We start from the raw sequence: 26,271 nt of genomic DNA, 5'->3' as shown, positions 1-26,271 counted from the left end.
TTCATGCTGGAGATCAGTACCTGTGACCTTAAAACTTGTCACTACGGTTTTGCCAGACTCAGTTACCCACCCCTCTTAATTATCTTACAACATGTCAGTGTTAAAGCGAACAACCACAGCAGCAAAAATAATTCTTCAGTTTTCTGAATTGCTTAATTGGACTGTGCTGCAACACGACTGTCCACACAGAAAGTTGAATCAATTCCTCTTAAAACCATCCAAACACAAACAACATTATAATCTTCATGAAGGAGGATTTATTACAGGACTGTTGTATTTGACTACATTAGTTTTATTAGTTTTAGCTGGGTTTAACTAATAAACTGGCAAAAACTTAAAAAAAAAACTTTATTGATCCCTATATCTTCTGACACTGAGCAGGAATAACTTCATATGTTGCCTCTTTAAACTTCACCACATTGTGTTCGCTTTGATTTCAGGATATCCTGATAAACTGTCGGAGGGCAGCGACCTCTATATCCATCTCTCCACTGGTGCCGTATTATCTGGCCGTGGGCTGCTCTGACAGCTCAGTGCGTATCTACGACAGACGCATGCTGGGCACCAGAGCGACAGGTGAGCCGTCCTGTACGCTGACTTCATTCACCCCCTTTCTCTTTGCTTACATTAATGTTGATTCATGCTGCCTTTAAGGCTTTCTGTGTGTTTGAGTTTGTAGCATCAAATGTTGAGAGCAACAGAACAATCAAGTTAAAAATTCTCAAGATGTTCTGGAGCGCATCTGTTGTTAGATGTGTACGTGAAATGATTTTGTCTTCTTCCTCTAAAATGCTCCTGACAGTTAGAATACATTATAAATTTTATTTGTAGGGCATCATCAAAATGCAGCTGAAACTGTTTTTTTACTAATGATTATGTGAATAGAACAAGAAATTTGAGACATCAGAAACTCCTGTGAAACATAAAATATTTTTGCTGCCTTATCTTGAACTCCGAGACGTCTGAGATGATTAGCTAACCCTACCCATCATATAAAACTACACATGATCATTAGATTGTGGGTTGTAGCTATGGTAGCAGAGCAGTATCATTGTAGGATGAGACGAGGATATGATTTCAAAAATTAAGCTCAAATTAAATAAAACAGGAGAATAGAAATTACAAGAAAATAATCCTAAATTACATTTAATAAAAGGCAGTGACAAGCAGAAAAGTTTTGAGCCTTGTTTTGAAAGAACTGGAGCAGACCTTCTGTTTTCTGGGAGGTTTTTGACTCTGGGGACAGAAAGCAGATTTGGAGCAGATGATCTGAGATGTGTGGATGGCTCACAACACAGCAGCAGATTACAGATGTTTTTTGGCCCTCATAGTATATAATTATGGTATTATTATTTTATTATAGTATTTTAAAGGGAGTCAGTGCAAAGATCTGAAGTGATTCACTGTCCTGTGAGTTTAAATGTAAATGCATACAAACAACAATAAAATAGTTAAAGTCTAACTGTAAAAAAATAGTATTTAACAGGTTATAGTTAAGCAAGGCTTAAAAGATGAGTTTGATTTGAAAGTTTCTTCAGTGTCTGAATGATCTGGGTGGTGCCACTGTTGTAAAGCCTTGTAGTGAGTTCAGCTGTGTCAAGATACCAGTTTTCAAAAAGCATCAATTGATGTTGTTGTCAGAGGGGAAAAAAACCTCTAACCTCGACTTTGTCACAATGAGGAACAGAGAGTTTGGGGACCTCAGGCCTCTTCACAGTCAAAGGCAAGTTCATGAGTACTGAACCCAGACGCTGTGAATATCTCACCCTCTCTCATCTGCAGGTAACTACACGGGCCGGGGAACGACGGGCATGTGTGTTCGTTTTGTTCCCGCCCACCTGTCCAACAAGTCGTGCAGGGTGACGTCTCTCTGCTACAGCGAGGACGGTCAGGAGGTGCTGGTCAGCTACTCCTCTGATTACATCTACCTGTTTGATCCCAAAGATGACCAGGCCCGAGAGCTGAAGGGCCCGTCTGAGGAGAGGAGGGAGGAGGTGAGAACACAGGAAGATGCAGCTCTTGTAACATCACCCGTCTCGGGGGTCCTGATGGGAACTGTGTGTTTTTCGTTACATATATTCATGGTGCCCAGAGGATGAACCCTAATGATTCTGGTGATCCACCAACGTCTCCTCTAGCACCCTAACCTTGAGGATTTGTGATTTTGAGTGAAGTGTTTCAACTATTTGAATGATTATAATCATTTTGATCCCCTGACTTCTGTGTGTTTAGCATGTTATCATGCTAATATTTGCTAATTAGCACTAAACACAAAGTAGAACTAAGGCTGATGGGAATGTCATTACTTTTGCAGGTATTTGGTCATAAACTAAGGTATTGAACAAGTTCAAATTCTGTCTTGATAACCTAGCCAAAGTAAAATTTTAGGAATCACCATAAAGATTAATAAGAGGAAGAGTCAGAGTATCACCGTTCAGTATGATACATCCTGTAGGACATAATTTCATGGCAATCCATCTAATAAATGTTGAGATATTTCAGTCTGGACCAAAGTGCTGGACTGACCAACATGAACACCAGCCTGCTAGCCTCAATTTGATGTGATATAAAACAAAAGAAAGGGACAAATTGTCACATTTGAGAGGCTTGGACCAGAACAAGTTTAGTGGATTTGCTTGAATGTACAACTGAAACAAATTGTCAGATTTCAGAAATGTTGTATCTGACACAGATAAGGTCAATGCAGCAAAAGTCCCATCTGCACTGTCTCATCTGTATGAGGACTATTGAGCAGGTAGAGCCTCTACCCTTTAAACAATGATGTCTCTTGCTTCATATACTCCAGATTATAATCATAAACGAGTATGAAGCTGTACCTAATTGGTACTACTTGTATGTGTAGCATAAAAGATAAATATAAGCACATGTGGTCAATCAAAGGATTTCATGCAGACAGTGATGATGTTTTGTTTTTTTTTTTGCTGGATGGGGACGATGAAAGATTGTTTGTTGTAACCAGAGTGCACCTTGTTGTCGCTGTCTGCTTCTCTGAGAGCACTGCGGACATCAGTGCTATATCTGTACTGGCTGATGCAGTGCAGTGAGGGGAGATAATGTCCCTAAAAAACCACGACAAGGAGGACGGAGGAGAGGGGAAGAAACGCAGTGACCAAAAGAGAAAAAAAAAAACATGATGGATTATCAGTTAAATCAAACCTGAAACATGAGCGTTTTTCTTCCATGTATTTGAGTGATTATGTCTGTTTGGTTGAGGGTTTAGTTTGGAAATCGGATGAATGAACTAACAGGAAAACTGGACCTCAGATAAAGTGAAGCGTTCACGGTGAGCACGCGGCTTCACGTGGGCCTGAATGTGCTGGATCATGGTGCCAGTGTTTCAAAGCCTTGTGGCGAGTTCAGCTGTGTCGAGACGCAACTACCACACACATTCCTTTCCAAATACAGTGACCGACGCAAGCAGTGTTCCTCTATCCTCCAAAATAGTTCAGGCCGGGGGGGGGCCGGGGCATTGCCAGCCAAGTGAAGGCTCGTTACCCTTCCTCCCCTTCCTCCACCTGTGACCCCATTTGTTCAGGGTCTTTTTCTCTCTTATTTATTCTACTATGTCTTTCATCCTCTTCTCCTTTTCACCACCTCCAGCCCATTTCCAGACCTGATGACATTTCCTAAGTGAAGCAGTTGATAGTCCCTGCACTAAGATCCCCTTTTTTCTATTTCTGGCTCTCAGCCTGTTGCCCTGCAGAGAGAGCCAAGGGACTGGAAAGTAAAGGCAACCTCAGTCGTGCAGCCAGAAAAGAGGGGGGGGGGGCACTTTAAGAGGGCACTGACAGAGACGAGCAGTGTTTTGCTTTGGCAGCGGAGCTATTTTTGACCATGCTTTGACTGACAAACCGCTAATCTTTCCGTGTGTGTGTGTTTCCACAGCTGAGGCAGCCTCCAGTGAAGCGCCTCCGTCTACGAGGTGACTGGTCTGACACTGGACCCCGAGCTCGTCCAGAGAGTGAGAGAGAGAGAGACGGTAAGATCACAGTGCCGCAGCTGACATGTATGTGCTCCTGCTCGTCTACCTCAGAGCAGAGGTCTCAAATTACATATCTGCGACAATTTCACAACACCCCTGCCCCCAATGTTAAAAATGTATTGTTAAATCTAGCCTACAAATTCTTTTTTTTTCTTTGTCATTTATTTTAGAATACCAATGTGATTTCCTTTTTATGCTCCAAAATCAGAGCATAAAAATTAATTTGCTTTTATTTCTCATTTAACATTTACCAAGCTGTGCAGAAATGTGCAGCCTGTTAATGTAACACTAAAACCAGGACCAACAGCACTACTATGTGTGTTTTACTGTGTTTATTTCTAAAACTTGGAGACACTATAAACCTGATTTAAAGGATTTTATTCTCCTTTAAGCAAACAGCTGCTTATTTAGACAGCCAGCATTTATGCTGCATCATTATCATTCTGTCCACCTCTTAATCTAAATATATGGCTTTTTAGCTGCTGAATGCTTCACTATGTTCACCAGCTGGTTGCTAGCTGTGTATATCTGCTGTTTGATGCTGAGCATCAAACCGTTGGTTTAGATCTTTTTCACTGAAAACAGCTTCCTGCTGCTAAACCATGAGAGCAGTGACTCTGAACCAAAACAGTAAAGTTGCAGCTGTAAAACCAAAACAACGAGCTGAAAGAGGCTAAAGCACTCAGTAGAACTGAGGAGGACTGTTTGTCATTATGAGCGATACCACTCACGCTACATGTGATCCATTATTAATATAAAATATCGATTATAGCCACTTGATTTCTGTCTGTCTCATCTGCAAAGAGAAAGCTGCCGTTCTCCAGGAGTCCAAACATGTTGAGCAGTGTGATCAATACAAGGGGCAGGAGAGATGAAAGTTTAAATGTTGTATTAAAAAAACCCTGAAGTGGCAGAGAAGGCCCACAGGTAATTAGTTTTTAAAGTGATATTCCACCAAAAAGTATCAAACTCTCACCATCCATAGTCTTAAAAGTTGGCTGTAAAATGTTTTATAATGTTTCTCCTTCACAGAAAACAAGGATTGTGTTCTGTTAAACCACAATTGCTTCACTTTTTAACACTTTTTTTTTCTCCATTTTCTTTTCTCCCTCAGTCGTTCAGTCACTACTGGTGAAATGAACTGTCCCATTTTATTCCTAAGGCTGCAAAAAGCAATAACAATCCTTTGGACAGTGTCATCCAAAATCTTGCAGCAGTTTCTTATTTGAAACAGCTTGTAAACAGGATGTTGTGTGATGTTTAATAGTGTGAATGGTTAACACAATCTGAAGGTGTTTCTCCTTCACTCTTGTAGGGGAACAAAGCCCAAATGTCTCTCTGATGCAGAGGATGTCGGACATGTTGTCTCGCTGGTTTGAGGAGGCCAGCGAGGCTCAGAGCAGCAGAGGGACACGGCCGCAGACGCGACCCCGAGGTGAGGCTTTCAGTTGTGTATCCAGTAAAGGTGTCTGCAGGTGGTTTTTTCAAATCTTGAATTGTCTTCAGATTATTATCCAAGTCTAAGATCATAAAGGTCCTTCCATTTATTTCATTGTTTCTTCTACTATTTTGATGATCAGTGAATCATTTTGTATCAAAAACATTTATAGGCTTCCTCCTGTCAGTCATGAGCATTTGCTGCTTTTCTTTGCTTCATTTGATCGTAAACTGAACATGTTTGGATTGAAGACTGTTAATCTGACAAAACCAATTGACATTTTCACTATTTTCAACAAAGAAAACAACAACATTAATCAAGAAAATAATTGGCAGATTAATCAATTATGAAATGCTATGCTGTGTCTTAGTCAAGGAGCTGGTTGAGTATTACATGTTTCAGGATTCTTCATATTGGGTCATTATGATTCAGGTCTGTGTCATAACCATGACTGAGGCAACTTCTCCTGGTTCCAATGTGCAAGCTGCACTTTTGGTACAAAGAAAAACTTAACTGTAACACAGCTGCCGTTCGGCTTGTGGCCTTCATCAGAATCATTGTTCAGCGTATTAAAAGCATTCGAATAAGATGAGCCTGAAAGGAAAAAAGAACAAAAGTAAAAAAAAATGTGAGAGACAACCAGTTATATACATTAACATCAACCAATGGAGGACTCACACATTGATGACTATGCCATATGGTTCAGGCCATTCACATTCCTAATGTTGGATATGGGTTCATAAACTGGAGACACTGCATTTTGTGACTTTTTAATGTGCTTCCTGACTGACTGACTGACCAAATATGTGCTGATGTTCTTGCTTTCAGGAACAGTCGTCCATCCAGAGGGCGCGTCCAATACTCCAGCTGCCCCCGCAGGAGACTCCAGTCAGGACTCCAGTGCCCCTGAGAGGCCCGTGGGGACAGACGCTCCAGAGGTACCTGCTGGTCCTGCTGCTGCCGCCGCCCCCGTGCCTAAATCCACTTCCTCTTCCTCCTCAGGGTCATCATCAACAGTCACAGCACCTCCTCCTTCCAGCTCCTCATCAGTAGAGAGCTCGGCCCCTTCCTCCTCCCCCCTCACATCCTCCCCTGACTCAGAGCAGAGAAGTCAGGCTGACACGACTGGGACCCCCACGCCGACAGCCACGCCCACCTCGGAACCTGCGCTCTCAGGTAAAAGGATAAAAAAAACAAAAAAAAAGCAGCAAACCCACTAGTCACTTAAGTTGTGTTTTCACAAAAACAATCAAAGAAATTCACATTTTACTCTTTAGTGCAGTGAATCTGTATCCTCTTCTGTTCAGTATGTGGAGGGGGAACTTAGTGTACCCCGTGTATGAGTGTGTGTTTGTTGGAGCCACTCCATTCAAGCAGTCGCCTCACTTCACTCTTTTCTCCTTCAGCATCCTGTTGTCCTTCGTTTTTTTTTTTTTTTCTTGCCTGACTCTCTGCTCCCGATCCTCTCCTCACATCTTCCTCCCGTCAGTCTTCTAATCTTTCATTCACTCTCCCTCTCTTCCTCTGCCTCTTTGTCAGAGTACGGTCCTCACCGGCTGCCCATAAGTTTAGTGTGTAGGCGTTTGCAGAGGTTACTTCGGCTGGCCGACCCCCCAGGACAGGGTCAGCGACAGGGTCAGCGAGCGGCCCATTCCTCTTCCTCCGCAGCCCCTGAGAGACAGTCACAAAGAGCTGCTACCTCTGCTGCTGCTGGTGCTGCTGAGACGCAACCCCGTACAGGTTACCCTCCCCTCCGAGCTCCCCACCCCTGCAGCAACCCCTTTCATACGGGCTGCCGCCTGGGCCCCCACCCCTACCATCTTACCCTTCCCCTCTATGTTGGCAAAGCAGACATGTCTGTTTGTAGAGACAGTCAGGCTCCAGAGAGACCCGGTCTTGCCAGAACTGACCACTAATCCCTCAGTGATCCTCTTTCCATTTTCCAATAATGCACCTTGTACTTATTAACCTCTGTAGCTGCTGCTGAATCGCCTCTCCACTGTTTGCTCAACTCACTAACGCTCTCACTCCATCGCTCCACATGTTGCTTGAGTTTTCACCTGCAAACTCTCCCGTTGGAGTGGCACCAGCCGACGTGTGTGAAGCTCTGCTTTGGCGTTCTCATGGCTCATGTGGTTGTTCACCCATGTTTGATGATGCACACTGATCAGTTGTCTTAAATTAGTGACCATAATACAGGACTTGATTGACTTTGGTTTGGTCTCACTTCAGCTTGAGAATCATAGCTAAAGCCCCTTTCAGACGTGGATGTTTTCATCTGTCGGTCAAAGTGACGGTTTTTTAATCATATGAAAGGAGGAGATTATTCACACAGGCTGCATCGATGATGGTTTTTAAATTTTATTTAGCAACCGGAGCCTTAATTAATGACTTTGACATTGTGAGCTCACCTTCGCTTCTCAAAGTGAAGCCACCTGTTTTCTCAGTTTGTCAGAGAGTGAATTCAGTGCACAAGCACAGTGTGACAAGATGACAGGAACTCTGATTCAATTCAAAGTGTTTAGCTTGGATAGTAATTTATTCATCCATGCAGTTCGCATCAGTAAAAATCCAAAATATAGGCAAGCAGTCCTGGTTTGAGGATTATCTCTTTTGCACTGCACCACAGAGGCAAAACAATCCTTTGTGTGATCTGACATGTAAAGAATCCTCCCAGCGACTCATTCACAGTGCTTCCTGGTTTTTAAAACTGCAAGAGATGATAATCAAGTCATATGTTTGTTACAGTGTCAGGATGCTTTATCGTGTGTTGCTGCAGCCTTTATGTTAATAGAACAACATTCAACTCAGACTTGCTGCATGCGTGCTGCAATGAATGTTACTAGGTCTTACGTAGTTCGTGTTTTTGTGTGGAAGTGACTCAGACACTTATTTGGACATGAGATCTAAGTGTAAAATTGCCGTAACGTTTGTGTAATGAGGTCTCATGTCTGAAAGGGGCTTTATTGGACACATTGTTTAACGTGAACTAATGCGTCTGACACCGGTGATTCGCAGCATCAAGAGTCATTGCTTATATGTGTTTGAGTTAAAACCAGGCCTCACTATTAGAAGAGGAGGAGAGAATACTTTTGTTTACTCCTTTAATCTAATTAAGAAATATGCAAACAGAATTTTATTAGAAGGTTTATATTTGCTATTGTGTCATAACATTACATCTAAGAAGAAGTAAATATTAATGGATCTGATTTACCAGCTTGTAACAGATTCACAGATTAAGTAAAGTAGTCCATGTGTAGTAAGCATGTGTGAACTTGTCATTTTATTGTTTTTGTTCAGACTCACAAATCTCTGATGCTCATTTTGCATATAAAAGCTGAAGCCAAATAATCCTCCCTGATATCAGATGAGGCTTTTATTTTTCCTTTGGCTGATTCTTACAGTTCCTCCTGCTTGGCCTTGAATGTTTTTGGTTTTTTTTTTTTGTTTTTTTCTGACTTTGAAGTTTTTAACTCTTGTGCGCCTTGACTGTGTGAGCCCTCAGGTTTGACCTCTGTGTCCAATGTTTAGTCGGTCTCATTTGTGTTCCAGATTCCCCCTCGTCTGTGGTAAACAAACAGCTGGGATCCATGACTCTTGATGAACAGCAGGGTGCGTCCTCTCCCCCCACCCTGCCACTCGCTTTGTCTTCTTCACCTTCCCTCAGAAACACAAACACTTTTCCTCATCCTGACCCTGTCCACAGTCTGTCCTTTACTCTTTTCATACTTTTGTCTCTGTATCCACCGATTTACTTTCCCATTTTCTCTCCACACACACATTAAAGTGCGGATAGAAGATTTTTTTTTATCTTGCCCTGGTCCTGAGTAGGGATGTAACTAACAATTATTTTCATTCTGGATTAATCTGACAATTATTGTTTTCAATGCATCAACTGTTTGGCCCATAAACAGTCAGAAAATAAGTGTCAAGTTTTGTCCAACTAAAAGTCCAAACCTCAAAGATTTTTGCTTATTATCATAGAAGATGAAGAAAACAAGAAATCTTCACCTTAGAGTCTGACTGATAATTGTTTTTTTTAGGGCGATACTGATACTGACTTGTAAGAATCCAATAAGAACATATCGACTGATACTCATTTTCTTACAGAAACACATTACATACACAAGTTTTTTTGATTTTTAAGGCATCCGAAAATTTGTCCTTTTAAAGAGTTGTGACCACGATATGTGCTTAAGGTATTTTACAGATGAAATGCACACTGACACTGTTTCTAAATCATCAAACATATTTTTTTTACATGTCAGCTGACATATCCACAGATACCAGTCCTGGTTATGGTTATGCAAATATCGCTGTCTTCAGTTTTCAGTGGGAACTAATTTGTTTAAAAAGTTCAAAAAAAGATCTCAAACAACTTAAAAATCTAATATAAGTCAGGTTGAATCTCTTTAACGAGACACTCGTGTCAAAGACTGTTATGTGTCTGTAATGTCCCTTCAGGGGCTTTGACCGGTGTATTTTGTGTGTCTGTGTGTTTCTGTCTTGTTGCTGTGGCTGCTGATAGTCGATACGTGTCTGTCACAATATGTCCACCTCTGTCTGCTCTGCTAATGTCCGCTGCATGTTCCCATTTCTGTTTGGTGCTGTTAATCAATGGGAAGTGATGCAACAGACGGTTGCACATTTCCAGCGTGCTTATAAAAGCAACAGGAAAAATTGCTCAATTTATTTAAATCTAAATGATAAGGTTAAACAGGCCAGTCAGTATTTTTCTACAGCACTAATAAATCCTTCTTGTTTGCTTTGCCTGTGTCTTCCTCTCCGCTCTCAGGAGGAGCAGAAGTTGCAGGTTCACCTCCTGACGAATCTGCATCTGCACCAGCCACCAGCAGTGCTCCCACCACCACCTCCTCCTCCTCCTCCACCTCCACCTCAGCCTCCACCTCCTCCTCCTCCACCACTATGACCGGCACCAGTCGACCCAGTGCAGCGGAGCCGGTCCTCAGCCTACACTACAGCTCAGAGGGAACCACCACCAGCACCATCAAGCTGGCCTTCACTGATGAGTGGTGAGTGATCACCTGAGCACTGACTGAGGAAATCTCTGCTCTCTGAAATCACTGTGAAGGTCTTACACCTTGAAGGGAATTCAGTGTGTTGATTGTTTTGATTCATTTTTTCATTCATTTGATCTCAGAGGATCCAGAACTGCAGTCAACCTTGTTTACATAGCAGCTCTTTCTTCAAGAAACATGCAATAACATGTTATAATGGACCATCCAGAGGCTACCTTATACCATATCCAGCTCATCGAATGACACAGTACACCATGCAAATGAAATAAATGGTACCATAAAGAAAACATTAGACACCAAATTACAAGTTGGCAACAAATATCAGGCGTCATACTCATCATAACTGTGTCAAAAATACCTGACAGCACAGGGAAATCTCTCATTAAAATACCTTCTGGGAAGGAAAATTTGGAAAATGTTGGGCGCTGGTTGGGTAATTTAAAGATGGTAATAGACTTTCAGAACAAAATAATAATGGGGAAATAAATTGGCATTACACATGAAGGTGTGTATGAGATTTGATTTTGACCAAACAGCAAAAAAAAAAACAACCAGAAGCTACACATGTTCCTTTGCTCCCACAATCATCTTTATTCACCTTTGCTCCGCAACAAAACATTGTAATGGGAGCAAAGAGACATATTGATTCTATAAACGACATTTCAATCAGTTTCATGTCATTACTTGGTGGTCTGTGGACTCTGGACAGTCTGTACTGTTCCATGTGGGGAATGTGGCTTGCAGACACAGCAAATCATCAGCAGACTCATATGTCAGTAAAACAGATACAAAAAAAAAAAAAGAAATATTCATAAATATTCAATCAATATTATAAAAGTAAGACACAATAAAAAATGACAAGAAATGGTAAGTACAAGTAAATTAGTGAAATGAATAATAAAAATAATAATAATAATACAACAATATAACAGGTCAGGGACCTTCTTTTTGTTTACTACAAAGGACTCAAATTAAGTGATTTTATTGCACAGGATGTTCTGGGGAGTCTGAAGGAAGCAGCTCCAACTCTTTGTGAAAGAGCTGGAAGGTATCAGTGGTGACTTTGTTTGCCTTTCGCCAGACTCGTCTATTAAAAGTATTTTATCTATTTTGTTGTTCACCAATAGTCTTCAAAATGTATCAACTTGCTTTATTGATTTTGACTTTTACAACTGACCAACAGTGTGCAGAATTTCTGGTTCTACTTCCACTCTGTAAACAGATGGTGCCAACTCTGATGTATCCTTGAGTTACAAAACCTTCTTAAAAAAAAATGTAAACCGTGTAGCCAAAAGCTTGAGAAGCTTGACGGACTCACTCACTGTTGTCTTTCCTCCACAGGTGCAGCACATCCAGGACTATGGGCAGCACAGCTCCCAAAACATCTGAGGCCGTGGCCGCACAGAGCAGAGAGAGTCTGTCGACGGAGAGCTCAGTGTCAGGGCCAGGTGAGGAAGTCGTCTCCTGCAGCATCATGAACGCTGTCCTGACAGAATTTCAAATCAAATTGAATTTAGAGTAAAAGCCCATTGCATCCCTGAAACCCTACATCAGTTATGAGTGTGGATGGTTGTGGTCAGACTTTTTTAAATAAACAAGTATACAAACAAGAAAACAGCAATACATGTTGAGGCCATATCCAAATAAGGAGTAAAAACAAAAACAAAGAAAAAATAGATGAATCAATTTAAAAAAAAAAAAATAAAAAAAAAAAGGTAAATCTAGATTGAGATGCGGGAGATGTTTGTATGTATTTTAAATAGCTTTGACCATGTGTCAAAGCCTAATTAAAAAAAAAAAAATCTTTTTTATCATGTGTCTCTCCTCAGCTCCCTCTCAGTCCTCGAAGCAGCAGAGTCTGCCGGCTGCCTCTGCAGAGCCCCCGTGTGGCGCCTCCTGCTCCGGTGTCCTCAGCAGCAGCTCGTCAGCTCAAGCCCCAGCAGAGGGCTCCTCTCAGGGCAACAGCACGGCGTCTTCCCCGCCGGAGAGGAGTCAGGCGGAGGGTACAGAGGACACATCGGGAGGCTGCAGGAGAGCGGAGCCGACAGCGGAGCAGGGCCACTGTGGGAGAGGACCACAGTATAGAGGCCCTCTCTCACCAGAGTGGGAGTTTCAGAATCAGCCTGCACGGGGCAACCAGGATTCTGATGACAGCGATGATGATCCGATCCTCATCCCAGCATCAAGGGTCAGAGGACAGGGACAGAGGTATGTTAGACAAGATGTTGCCCTTGAAGAAAACACCCTCATGTGTTTGAATGCAGGTTGTTATCTCTTAGATACAAATATTGCTCACTCTTAAAGGGCAGGTATGCTGACCTGGGTTTTTTTATGATGCCTTGCCATTGACTGTTTTACTACAAATATAGATTTAATACCAGAGGATCTGCAGTAGGAGATAGGATGATCAGGTAAAGTCCTTGCACTGGCAACTAAAAGCATCTAACCTGTCAGGTGTGTGACATGCAGCAGAGCATTAAAACTCAACAGTGTGTAGTTTTAAGATAACGGTTTATGTGTTGGTTTGGTAATTTCACAAAAAATCACAAAAGCACTAATAACCACACAGAGTGCTGTGCATGTGATTACTGGCTCCACGAATGGGCATTTTGAAGGTGTTACACCACAGAGAGGTGAAAAACGAAGAGTGGATGACGAATGTGTGCATGACATCCTGATGGAAAGGAGCTGAACAATGTAAACTACTGATTTTCTCAGTAGGACCTCTTAGAAAAACCATATCAACTGAAACTTTTTCAACATGAACCGGTGTGTATCTGATTGAATTCAGTGACACTGTTGTCTTGTAATGAATGGGCAAGGCTTTGCATAACAATGGTAATGGCTTATTTCAGTTACAATCTAGCGAGTGTGTGTTTTGCTTTTTAAAGTGGCTGCTTTCTAGCTTGGAGTTTTGTTTAGAAAAAAGCTTCTTATTGATTTGCAAAGATCAATGCGGCATAAAGTCAAAGCATGGAGTTCATAAGCATCAGTGACAGCATGGGTTTGTCTGTCTTCTTCGTGTGCTTTATATTTACGTGTTGGTTTTTGTTGTGTTTGTCAGACGCTCAGCAGCAGCTCGTATCCAGGAGCTGTTTCGCAGGAGGAAAGAGAGAAGGGAGATGGAGGAGAGCGAGACCCAGAATATCAGGAGACCCTCAGTCAAAATGGTCTATAAGGGCCACCGCAACTCCAGAACAATGGTAAACCTCGAGCTATTTACATTGTATTTGTTAGGGGTTTGGAGCCCTCATGAAAAAAACCTATGAATAGTTCAACATTTTGGGGAAAGAAATAGAGCTTGTTTGTAACTGGTTTTCTTTCCATCAATATAAAAAAAATTGAAATCTGTTAATATGTAGTTAAAGCCAGGAGGTGATTATCTTAGCTTAGCTTAGCATAAAGACTGAAAATAGGGGGAAACTAGCCTGTATCTGTCAGAAAAATAAAAAAAAATGCACCCACCAGCACCTCTAAAGCTCACAATTTGAAATGATATATCTCATTTGTTTAGTTCATACACAAACAAACAGACAATTTATGGTTTCACAGGAAATTAGGAAGTTCTGGGCAGATGGATAAACTGTTGGTTGTCAGGAAATTGTTTGTCAGGAAACTTCTTCTGAAACCACAAATTGTCGTTTTTACATTCCTGTTTGTGCACAGATTAAACAAACAAGTGGGTGTTTATTTATGAGAGTTTTATGGTGCTAAAGGTGGGTTTTTAAACTTCAGACACAGCCAGGGAGAGTGTTTCCCTCTGTTTCTAGTCTTTAACTATATCAATGTTCTCATCTAATTCTTGGAGAGAAAATGAGTAAGTGCATTTCCCCAAAATCTCGAACTATTCCTTAAACAGTCAGCTCAAAATGTTGAGGAGGTTTTATTTCTTTTATGTGTAGATAAAGGAGTCATGTTTCTGGGGCAACAACTTTGTAATGAGTGGCTCAGACTGTGGCCATATCTTCATCTGGGACAGACACACTGCAGAGCACCTTATGCTCCTTGAAGCCGACAACCACGTGGTCAACTGCCTGCAGCCGCACCCCTACGACCCCAGTGAGTCCCACCCCCCAGCTTCACTCTGGGCCGCAGATCGTCCTGCCTAAATCCTTTCTAACAGGATGATGTGATGATGTTTTCTACCATGTTAACTTTTCATTTTCTGGGTCTGTTTCAGTTCTGGCTTCTTCAGGGATAGACTATGATATCAAAATTTGGTCACCGCTAGAAGCGTCGCCATCTTTCAACAGAGTCCTCGCTGATGAGGTACGGGAGATCGGTGAAATCAGTTTGAAGTACAGATCCTGTCCTCTGGTCCTGACAGGAGAGGAGAAACATCTGAGAAGAGAGAGGATGGTTTTTGTATTTGTAGAGCTGGTTTTAATTCACCGAGGAGATTCTGGGTCAGATATGGGTGACCCGATGGCAGAGTGTTTACGACGCATTTAATGTGGGGATTAATGCCCTGAGCAATTTCCTGGTTCAACTCCTGGCCAGCCAGATCATTGGCTGCATGTCATTCCCCTACTCTCTTTCCCCACATTTCATTCTGAAGAGCAAATGAAATTTATTTAGCTAATTTCATCATTTTACTCAATTTGATTTATTCAATTTAATTAATTTCACTCAAGTTAATTTAGTTGTTTAATTTCACTAAATTTAATTAAGTTAATTTAATTGATTTCACTCAACTTATTTTAATATTATATTATATATATAAAATTTATTTTATTTTAGTAAATTAATTTATGCTTTAATTGTTTCAATATAATGAAATCAATTTGCACAATTTGTCACAATAAACCATGATTCTCATTAGACTCTCCCTCTCTTTGTGGCACAAGGTTTCTTTCCTTCCTGTTATGTACCTGATTCAAATTCCTTCACACTTTTATTTGCACACTTTCTTCATTTGCCTTTCTCCTCCTCTGTCAAGGTAATAACTCGGAACGAGCTGATGTTAGAGGAAACAAGAAACACAATCACAGTTCCAGCCTCTTTCATGCTCCGAATGTTGGCCTCCCTTAATCACATCAGATCAGGTACACACACACACACACACACAAAAAATGTTTTTTTAACTTCATACCAATTGTTTAAACATTTGTGTCTATTAATTTCTGTGTATATAAATTATTTCTTGTCCTACTTTTCTCAGGACTTTGTGTGACTTCGTTTATCTGTCCCTCTCTTTGATAATTGCTTTTTCCGTCCTGCAGATCGACTAGAAGGCGATCGCTCTGAAGGTTCAGGCCAGGAAAATGAGGACGAGCAGTAGCCTGCTGGCATTTTATTATAAAGAAAACACTTTCTTCTTGCTGTATAGCACTTGAGAGAAAAAAAAAACGAGATTTGTACAAGTATAGTGTAGAATACATCCTTTTGAAAATTAGTATAATTTCTAGCCCCCTGTGTTTTTTTTAAGATAAATTTCTTACTGATGTTTCTGTATGAGGATAAACTACAACTGTGTGAATGCAAAAGGAAAGGACGTCATATATATATTAAGTGTGAGAATAATGGCGGCTGGTGTGCAAGGATGTTAAGTGCAATATTATTTTGTTAGGAGAGAGTGAGCTTTGATCAGTGTTAACGTGTGACATTTGGATTTGTAGCACAAAGCTAAGAAATGTTGATGTGCTGCTCCGGCAGTTACGCATGTGAACAAGGACTTTAAGTAAAAAAAAAACTTGGACAATGCTTTAATTTTTTTTGTTGGGAAAAACAAAGCTGAGGTTCTTCTCCTCAAATGATCACTTCACTAAATTATAATCTTTTACAGAATTTGGAAAAAATTAAGTTAATGGCATCTCAAAGATGTCCGCACTTGTCTGGAAGATGAAAGCTAATGGCGACTGTCAATAGAGCTGACAAATTCATTTAATTTAATTCAAGAAATAAACAATCTCTATTTTGCACACTGATTCCTGACAGGGTTAGCTCTAGGTATCCAGAGATACCAAAGAATTTCAAAGTACAGCATATAACAAAACTGAAGAAAGTTAATTTATGTTTTTGCTAAAATAAACCATTGTCAGTCATTGTTACTGTGAGTAGTGGTAACAACAGTGTTTGATACAGGTCTGATGGTGCTGACTTTAGCTCCACAACAAAGGATTAAACAAATTAAACTTGTATTTTAGAGTACAACATAACCCTAACCACATTCAAAAACTTATAACTAATTTTACTGTTTACAACAGGCAAGAAAAATATTCAAGATCTTCATTAATAAAATTTAAGTCTAAATGCCTTTTATTGAGGGAACTGAATTCAATGCTTTAAGATTTTGCAAGACCTGCAGACACCCTGGTAAAGTTGTCAAATCACAGAAGCAAAGAACAGGTGAACACTTTGTTCAGAAAATTTTATGTAAAAAAACTTAATAGAAGAATCTTAATACAAAACTTTACTGGACATATTGGTATTAATAGTTACTGTATAGTGAAAATCAAAAGGTTACATCACTTCTCAGGTGTACAGCTTTTTCTTACAAAAGTAGTACCTGTTCAAACATAATACGAAAATACGAGGTAAGACTAAAGCATCAGAACTGTGCTCTATACATTAAAAATCTCAGAGTTCCTTTTATAATAGCAAAGGAAATGACGGAGTGTATAAACTGAGGTAAACCATATGTACCACCAAATTAATAAGTTTTGTAGTTAAGGAACAGTTTTTTCTTGAGACAGAACTTGTCCTCCAGTTTAACACTTAACATGATTTATTTTTCAGTAAGTTGACTTTCAATGACCAATAGTAATTTATTTCTGTCATTGTTGCTTTGCACTGCCCACTATGTGCACAATATTATAAAATGTGGGCTGCTGCTAATGGATTTTCATTGATATTACAATCTTGAAATATTGATAACAGTCTCCATGAATGCTTAATTTTGGACTTCATTACTTCAAGAGTCTGTTTTTTTCTTTTTGTCACGTCATTTGGTCGTCACTACACCACTTTTATACAGCTTTGCCTTGGACTGTATGCAAAAACACTGACCAAACAGTAATAATCACCTTCTCTGACATAAAATGAGAGTGGTTTCCGTGAGAACAAGTACACACTGTATGTTCAAGTGCAATAACTGTGCATGTCCACAGTCGTCTGTAGCAGATCCCTGCTCCTGATAAACCTGTGGTTACTGCAGGTACCTACACATTAAGAAACACACTTCGCTCTTTATGTACCTTACTAATACTAAAAATGTTGGCCCACAGATTCTGTTCATATGGTGAAGCTCAGGGCTGGGCAACACGTAGATATACTGTATCACTGTAATAACTTTCATGAATCTCAATACAGAGGTTAATTGTCAAAATCTGCCTGTTTCCTACACCAAATAATTCCTATTCATACATACTGACTTACACCTACAGCCAATTTAGTAGAACTGCAGTGATTAGTCAATTCATCAGTTAGTTGAGCAACAGAAAATTCATTGTCAGCTATTCAGATCACTGACCAATCATTTGTCATTACTGGATTGTTCCAGCTTCTCAGATGTGATGATTTGATGTTTGATGTCGTACATACAGTAATAATAAACTGAATATCTTTGGCCTTTGAACTGCTGGTCAGACAACACAAGAAAGTTGAAGATGTTACCTTGGGTTGTGGAAAATTATAACAGGTATTTTTGTTTCTATTTTTTCTGGCCTGACTGTCTGAACTTGAAACATACTTTTCTTATTGTAACTAAGAAGAACTTTTAAAAGGGATCTGATAACAGTGTTGTGAGTCCTTTGGAATATAGAAATGACTGTATTCTTTCATACTGCCCAGCCCTAATGAGGAGTGTGTTCTTGTTATTTCTGAGTACATACAATAATGATAATATATAGTAGTAAATAATTTACTACAACATTCAGACCATTTAGGTTACAGTAGTTAAGTCTTCCTATTTGATTACAATAATCCATACAAAAGCTCGCAAACACTCTGATTGGTGTGCACGTCGTGTGGTCCAACATAGTGGAATGAAGAATGTGCCTCCTCCTGATCACCTAATAATTTCAAGTATGGGGTACCCATGTGTGACTTCATAATGTGTACAACAGAGCAGGACAAGCTCCACTCTGAAAGGTCTCATACAATAGTGTTCAGGGTGGGAAACCCTTACAGTTCACCAATAATAATGGCGTGCGGTCTAAGCATGTCCAACAAGTTACCGGACCAGCTGTGTTCAGGCTGGTTTCTCCTCCATGTCCTGCTCTTCTTCATCTCTGTCGTCTTTGACAATCCCTTCATCGATACTCTCCAGCCTCAGTCTCTGACCGTCTAGGTATCTAGGTCTCGGTGCAGCCCTCGTCGTGAAAAGTCCTCCAGGCAGAGCAAGACTGTCCCCAAAGAGAGTGAGCTTTGCATCGCTCTCTATAGCCTTTGCCAGACAGGAAGCAAAAGTGTCGAGAGATTTGTGTACCTCTGCGTGGACTTGGACTGAAGATGTGTTGGTGTTTTCCGCTAAGGAGAAAAATGTAGAAACTGAATTATCTGTGAGGTCTATTAGACCAATGCTACAGTAAACAAATCTTATGTTCAGTGCGATTTTTTTTGTCGCCTGCTGACCACAAACTTTTTTTTTTTTTCCAAGCACTCAGTGAGCATGAACTCCCATCTCTCTAATCTTTTGTGGAGTGGGGAGATGAGACATACCTTTGGAATGCTCCACCTGGTCTTCAAAGGTGACTGAGCTCCTCCTCTTCCCGGATGGGTTTCCGTGCTGCTGTGCATGGGAGGAGCCGTCAGTGGAGAAGTTATCCAGCAGCATCACATCTGTACCTGCAGGGAAAACAAAAATCCTGGTTAACTGAAAGCCATACTGTAAACTCAGTATGATCAGAAAGCCAGGGAAGAACACAATGAGTTGGACAATTAGACATTTCTTTGTGTCACACATGACATAACTTGCCCTATTTACGCCATCATCAAATGAAAACATGAGCTGTGAAACAGGAATGTGAGGCTGACTGTAACAAACCTGTGGGAGTATGACGCAATAGGGTTAGTAAGACCATGTGCCAGCCTTTCGAACCTCATGTTTTCAACTTAATCTCCGTTTTACAATCAAGTTAAGATCAACAGTAGAGTTTTAAAAGCCAAGATAGACACACTTTAATAGCATGAATGAACACATGTCAGTAAAAGTTCTGACTTCTCCTGCTAATACTACATTAGCCTTAAATATATCTGAACAACAGTGGGTTGGAGTAAAATGATTATTATTATTCAAATGTGACAATCTCCTGCAAATCTGATAACAAATTCAATGTTTAAGTGAATTCTCAAGAAAAATGTCAAACTGTCCCTGGTTCAAGCTTTTCTAATGAAAATGAAAATTTGCTGTTTTTCATTGTTTTATATATTTAAAAGTTCACCTATTTTAGTTTTGGATTGCTGGTTAGTCAAAAGAAGCTATTTCCAAGATGCCACTTTGGACTCAGAGGGATTGTAGTGTACCTCTTCCCTCTGTAATATCTAAACATTTAATCTATAAAATGTCAACTAAGAAACTTTTTACACTAACGTATTGTTCAGTAACACTATCAAACCTTTGTTTTCCTAGTCTGTGTTTGGTTAGCAAAATGTAATGAAAATGTGATGAAACTACAATAATAACTTGAAGAGAACATATTGTCAAGAATCTTAAGATAATTGTGATCTCAGTTCTATATTATTTAAAAAAAAAAAAAAAATTGTGATTCACATTTTTTTTGTGCAGCCCTACAATGATGGTAGTATGCAGTATATACTGTGTAAATTTAGTATATAGGATGGATTTGAGACACACCGAGGGAGTCTTTTCTGAATCCCTCTGCTTCCTGTGTGCAACACTTACATGAATCCTGAGTGAAACTGAAGCCAGTATCTCCTGTGCTGCTCCCAGGGGCCAACAGATGCCCTCCACCTGCCAGCATAGCAGTCAGGTGTGGGGACATACCCAAGTCTGAAAGGACACCAGCAAGTTCTTGTCATACAAAATCATGCATACATACAAAACACAAAATCATGACAACACAGGTCTGTGAATCTATGCAGGCTGCGTATACACTACAAAAAGTTTATTCCAGTAGTCCCTGCACTCAGCCACCCATGCAGTACTGTATCACTGTTCACTATCACTACAGTTTAGCCTATATAGACACTGCACCCACTTCCTTGAACATAACACTTAGATGCTAATGTTTGTTATCTTTCTTCAGCTTTGTTTGAGCTCCAAATATTACTTGCTTAATCAATTACTCAATCAACAGAAAATAAATCAGCAACTGTTTTGATGAGTCATTGTTTTAATCAAGTTTCAAGTTTTTAAGGAGCTGCTGCCTAAGCTCTGTTGTCCTTGCTGTCTATGTGCTTCTTCCTGAACATAGTTTTTAGTACTGTGTGTAGTACATTGAAAGCCACTAGAAACCAAAGTCACATTCCTCATATTTGTAAACACGCTTGGCCAATTAAGCTGATCTTTGGTCTGTGATTTCACATTTTAACATAAATAAGTCAGAAATCCAAATACAGATATATGAAAACATTCCCATACATACCAATCTGCATGATAAACTCTCCCACCTGTGATTCTGTTGGAGATGCTGAAGAGTCGGGACGTCCTTTGCCGAGTGGCAAACGACTCTCTGTAGTAGCGGTCTCCAAAGCACATCCCCAACAGCTCCTTCCTCACCGTTTTATTCCACAGACCATAGATGAGTGGATGGCACACGGCGCTGCAGAAGGAAAGCCATGCAACCAGAGTCTCCAACCCCTCAGAAACACTCCCCTGTCCCCACAAAGCCTCGGTACACACCACACCAACATACGGGCCCCAGGTCATGAGGAAGGTGCCTATCACCACTAAGATGGTGACGAAGGCCTTGCACTGGCTCCCCGCGTACACAAGGCTCCGCCGGCTTCCATTAGAGGAAGTTGAGGTGCTTGAGTTCTTACGTCCGTTCCTCTGAGCTCCACTGGTGTCGTCCTGAGCCACAACAACAGTTCCACAGTGTACTTTACGAGCTTTCATGCGGGCAACACGGAAAATGACACCGTAACATGCCAGCATGATGAAGAAGGGGGGAAGGATGCACCAGGTGACCCAGAAGGCTGTGTAGCTCGGCTCTCTGTGCCACGAAGCAACACACGTCCACTTGAAGCAGTCAAACTCAAAGGAGGACCAGCCGAACAGAGGAGGGAGGCAGCCCACCAGAGAGTGTAACCACACATAGGCGATGACCACGACTGCCCTGTTTCCTGTGATCTTCATGGGGTAGATCATCGGGTAGAGCACTGCGTAGTACCTGTAGAGATGAAAGCAGTGAGTGAACCATCAATAGGGGAAACTTAACACCTTTCTCAAGGGAGCATTCTGGTCCAGGAAACACAGAGACTGCTCAGTTTTGAGTGTGTGATGCAAAAACTAAAGGCGGCGCTTTTTCTCCCAACAAAGCTGTAAAGTGTTTTCTGAAAAGCTGCATACAGAGGAGAAAGAGAGGGGCTTGGTGGGAGAACAAAAACATGTACTGTAATCAAAAATTCCCAAAGGTACTTGGGGTAATTAGGACAGCAGTGAGAACAGTGAGGACTGTAGGCTACAGAGAAAACTTACAGTAGGTCACAGTAACTATGTTTACAGCCCTCTGTGATTCCTGACAACAAGAATAGCAAAGTGATATAACTAAAGTGGCGTTAAATGTCATGCCAACAAATTTTAAGTGCAATGTGTCCAGATAAAAAAAAAAGTCTTAATTAGGGTTGTAACCTAGTTTTACTTTCTTTATTGATTAATGGGATTTTTTTTTGTTGATTCTTTTTCTAAATGATAGATTAATCCTTTGCTTTCTCCAGGGAGTCGTCTTCAAATTGCCTGTTTTCTTGAACAAACAATCCAAAACCCAAAGATATTAAATTTACAGTGATATAAAACTGAGAATACCAGAAAAGTTCTGTAACGAGGGAAGGCCTGGTTTTACATGATAAATGACTTAAATGATTAATCAAATCATAATTGTTGACAATATTCTATAAAAATACATTTTAATTTCAAATCTTTGATTTTAAATTGTATTCCTAATGACACACTATTTTGAATAGGGCTGGATATAGTTTTAAATTTATTTTTGGATGCTATTGCCATTATGACCTTAATTACAGTACTGATAACAGAAGATCCATTTTCTCATACTGAGGAATATACATTACATAATATAAATTAGAATATACAAACATTTCCTCCTTTCCCAAAGGCATGTTTAATTTTGTCTTATCACAAAACAGCCATACAAGAACTTTGCCTAAATAAAATACAGCCTTTGATACTGGAGATACATTTGGGTCGGTTTTATACTCAGCCCTATTTCTTGAAATTTTATGTGACTTAAACAAATTAAAAAGGGGTTTCGTATGCTGATTAACTATGTACGTGTCTGCAGTTTTATTTGTGTTAGTTAGTTTCTTATTCTAAAAATAGGAATCAATGGTAATTATCTCAGCTCTGCAGATGAATGGTGCATTCATATCAGTGGACATTTGAAGTTATTTTCTAAGTCTGTCTAATGCTTGTCACTTGAGCCGGGAAAATCTCCAGGAAAATACCACGAACTAAGTGTGTGGTTGACTAATCTTATTTTACAAGTCTGCAGATTGACCTTAAAGGGAAACACACCAAACATTAAACTTCACATCTGTGAACATGCAGGGGTTTCTTCCAGAGGCAGGAACAGCAGAAAAATGTCAAATCTCTTATTCACCTAGGAAGGTTGACTAAGAACAGCAGCATCAAAAGGTGGAAATGCTTTGTCATTATATTGAAGTAAAGACACAATTCACATTAAATAAAAAAGATGTGTTGCTCCCAGAAAATAAAAAATACCTATATATTTATTTGTGTTGAATTTAAGAGGTCAAACATTCGTTCCTGCCTAATATCACCACAATCTGATACCACTGGCCAATGATCAGCTGTTCTGGTGGTACTGGTTAACTGCCATGCTTGAGGGCATGAGAACAAATCATGGTAACGATGTAACCCTTTGGCCACTGCTTTCTCGGCATAAAAACAGTCAATTCTGCTTTAAGTTTGAATTTAAATTTGTATCAATCAAAATGTTGTTATTAACAACGTATCAGATGAGTAATGCATTATGTTTAATGCGTAAGAAGGTGCTTGTAGTGAGAATTATCACCCAGCTCTGCAAATCCCTCAGCTTTTGTTTTGGTTTTATAGCCCGCAACTTCACTGCTATGATTCAGGGAAAAACCTCTGATAAACAGCAGCACACTATCTCCCCTACACCATGTGGTAAACAGACTAAATTAGCAACATTGTGGAGCATTTAGCAGCTGAAGATCCAGATATTTTTCTCAGGAACTGGTAATTGGTAAATTGGTCCAAAATGGAGCTAAGATGAAAGTGACATTAACAAGTAGCATTCATCAGGTGGTTACACTCTGTGCCTGTTGGATTTCTAAATAGGCAAAGGTTTGTTTACGCTGTCGTCATATCAACTTTATACAGCTATAATGTGTTTATGTTGTGTTTACAGCTTGTTGCACTGTAGGAAAAAAAAGTAGGCAAAATAAGGCATTAATACAGGTTTGAGGACACAACATTCACTTATTATTATTATTATTCAAGGCTGATAACAATGATCATCCAAGTGCCTACAATCAGTGTTCTGCACTAACCTGTCGATGGCGATAGCTCCAAGGGTGAGCATGCTGGCAGAGCTGATGAGCAGGTAGAGCAGGGCAGTGAAGTTGCACCACACCACCCCAAACACCCACTCTCTCTTTGCCGAGCTAACAGCCACGAACGGCAGCACCAGCATTGACAGCAGCAGGTTGGACAGAGTCAGGCTGAATACAAACTTGTTGCTGGGTGTGAGCAGATAAGGCCTGCGATAGAGGGTGGCCACAATTAAGAGGTTCCCCAGGCAGGCGAGGAGCGTTATGGTAACAATGGAGATTGACTCAAGGGCAGCCAGACCCTCGCCATTCCCCACCACGGTGCAGTTCCTACTGGTGTTCATGGTGAGAGACCGGGCCACTGGACAGGTGAAGGAATGGTAGGAGACTGTTGAGGAGCAAGACGTGGTTAGAAAGAAAAAAAGATAAGAGGATGTCACAGAAGTAAAGTATCTATTCTATTCTATTCAGAGCATCGTGAAAGTCTTTTGTTACTACTGACCATTTCTAAATACAGGATGTACTGTATAATTTTGTCTTAATATTTTCCTGCTGTTCCATAACTGCATAATCCATATCAGTGAATGTAAAGTCTATATTAATTTGTGCCACATAATTGTTGTGTGTTAATGCAGTTAAGTTTCACAATTTCCCAAGGTGTCTTCTTCCAAATGCTTGAATAGTCAAACCAACAGTCCAAAAACTACCTAAGTTACAATGACATAACAAATAAACAAAAAGCAGCAAAACCTGACATTTAAGAAACTGGAGCCAGACGAAGTTGATAACTGAATAATTATTCAGTTGTTGAAATTGTAGTCAGTTGTCTGTAATTTCAGCTCTGCATTACCTTATAACAGTAATGTAAAAACATTATCGCACATTTTATGTTCACAATGCACAGAAATGAACTGAACCTGATAGCTGGTTAAGATGGTTAATTTCGATGTTAAAGTACATGTGATTTTTAATAAAATGCAGAAAACAATGGAATAGTTTTTAAAGCATTTGTGTGGATTATATAAGACTAGAGTCTGTCAGATTTGTATACAAAACATAAATTAGTTTCTGACCCATTTGTATTAAATCACCTCACATCATTTAAAGTTGTTGAAGCTCTAACTTCAAACCTTCAAATAATCATTTTATTTTCTTATAAGACTAAGAAAACTGCTAAATGTCACACATTAGCAGCTGAAACCAGAGCATATTTGGCATTTGCTTGAAAAATGACTCAAACAAATAATCAATACTCAAAATATGTTGATCGCCTCATCACTTAATTGACTAATTGTTGCAACCCTAACATAATGTTATATCAGTGACAACAATGGATGGTGATTCTGTACTTAGTCATATTTTGAATGCTGGACTTTTTCTTGCATTTCAGCTTTTTACGTTGTTGTATTGCGACTTTTATTCAGTCAATAATGAATATACATCCCTATCTTTGGGAATTCAGTTAAGCACAGGGCATGTAACTGAGCCACTGCTACTTTACAAGCTTTGCACTAAACTCAAGAGTCTGAAGGCTTAAAGTTTTACCCAAAGTATAGAAAATACGTCTAAAATCCAGATCCTCTGACACTAGCCTCGTCTGTTAACATGATTTTGCTGCAGATCTGTTGCCACCTCTCACCACTTTAAGTTAACTTGTATGAGTGAGGAGACAGCGGTAAGAGTGGACCGTAAAAACACCGCGTTTAGCGACATGTTACAAATGTAAACTTTATGAAAGTGTGAATAGGCTGCCGCACTGTGAGCACAGCTCGCTAGCTGTACCGCTAGCTAAAACAACAACCGTTAGTTAGCCTCGGTTAGCTAAAACTTTCTCCCATTGTCCCCCCCCCCTCTGAAAACGGCCACTTATCCCTTCTTACCTGCTTTGGCTCGGCTCCGTGGCTCCACATTTTCTCCTCAGTGGCGACAAAACGTCCATCTTACTTGTCTGTTTTAACGCAGTGACCCGATAACTGAGAACCGAGCCTGAAAAATCCCTCGAAACATCCCCCCGGACATCGTGAAGTTCGGTAACGTTTCAGCCGAAGCACAGGCGGCCAGCTGCGGGCTGCAATGGCGTCCTCCTCCCACCTCCGCTCCAGCTCCGTCTC

The 26,271-nt window shown here is 40.3% G+C and overlaps 2 protein-coding genes across 6 annotated transcripts in view; one reads left to right on the top strand and one right to left on the bottom strand.

Moving 5' to 3' along the window:
• The window catches only part of dcaf6 (ddb1 and cul4 associated factor 6), a 26,336-nt gene extending 8,948 nt beyond the window's left edge, over positions 1-17,388 (top strand). The window contains exons 6-21 of one of the 5 annotated variants that reach the window (XM_071476989.1): positions 441-576; positions 1,783-1,994; positions 3,907-4,000; positions 5,319-5,438; positions 6,270-6,617; positions 6,981-7,181; positions 8,994-9,053; positions 10,237-10,474; positions 11,822-11,928; positions 12,310-12,688; positions 12,850-12,891; positions 13,545-13,683; positions 14,383-14,539; positions 14,661-14,749; positions 15,420-15,525; positions 15,703-16,178. In XM_071476989.1, the coding sequence (XP_071333090.1) occupies positions 441-576; positions 1,783-1,994; positions 3,907-4,000; positions 5,319-5,438; positions 6,270-6,617; positions 6,981-7,181; positions 8,994-9,053; positions 10,237-10,474; positions 11,822-11,928; positions 12,310-12,688; positions 12,850-12,891; positions 13,545-13,683; positions 14,383-14,539; positions 14,661-14,749; positions 15,420-15,525; positions 15,703-15,761 (2,487 nt within the window). In that variant the 3' untranslated portion in view covers positions 15,762-16,178. Of the gene's footprint in view, positions 1-440; positions 577-1,782; positions 1,995-3,906; positions 4,001-5,318; positions 5,439-6,269; positions 6,618-6,980; positions 7,182-8,993; positions 9,054-10,236; positions 10,475-11,821; positions 11,929-12,309; positions 12,689-12,849; positions 12,892-13,544; positions 13,684-14,382; positions 14,540-14,660; positions 14,750-15,419; positions 15,526-15,702 lie in introns of all 5 variants that reach the window. The other 4 variants (XM_071477001.1, XM_071477011.1, XM_071477019.1 and 1 more) reach the window with 4 other exon arrangements.
• gpr161b (G protein-coupled receptor 161b) lies at positions 16,834-26,271 on the bottom strand. Its single transcript, XM_071477039.1, has 6 exons — positions 26,041-26,271; positions 24,161-24,548; positions 21,053-21,774; positions 20,325-20,432; positions 19,142-19,267; positions 16,834-18,949 (listed from the first exon to the last, which is right to left on the bottom strand). The coding sequence occupies exons 2-6, from the start codon at positions 24,502-24,504 to the stop codon at positions 18,672-18,674; spliced, it is 1,578 nt and encodes a 525-aa protein (XP_071333140.1). The 5' UTR covers positions 24,505-24,548; positions 26,041-26,271; the 3' UTR covers positions 16,834-18,671.

Source organism: Trachinotus anak, unplaced genomic scaffold, assembly GCF_046630095.1.
Source record: "Trachinotus anak isolate AG129_WGS33_773 ecotype Australia unplaced genomic scaffold, CSIRO_AGI_Tana_v1 ptg000001l, whole genome shotgun sequence".
Lineage (NCBI taxonomy): Eukaryota > Metazoa > Chordata > Actinopteri > Carangiformes > Carangidae > Trachinotus > Trachinotus anak.
The sequence above is the reverse complement of the archived record's forward strand: the minus strand, read 5'-3'. Positions and strand labels throughout refer to the sequence as shown.

Excerpts from the sequence above, each read along its gene's own strand:
- gpr161b (XM_071477039.1), bottom strand. The coding sequence starts at position 24,504 with ATGAACACCAGTAGGAACTGCACCGTGGTGGGGAATGGCGAGGGTCTG. Across the intron at positions 21,775-24,160 it reads GGAGCTATCGCCATCGACAG|GTACTACGCAGTGCTCTACC; the intron begins GTTAGTGCAGAA and ends TCATCTCTACAG. Across the intron at positions 19,268-20,324 it reads CAGTTTCACTCAGGATTCAT|GTACAGATGTGATGCTGCTG; the intron begins GTAAGTGTTGCA and ends TTTTCCCTGCAG.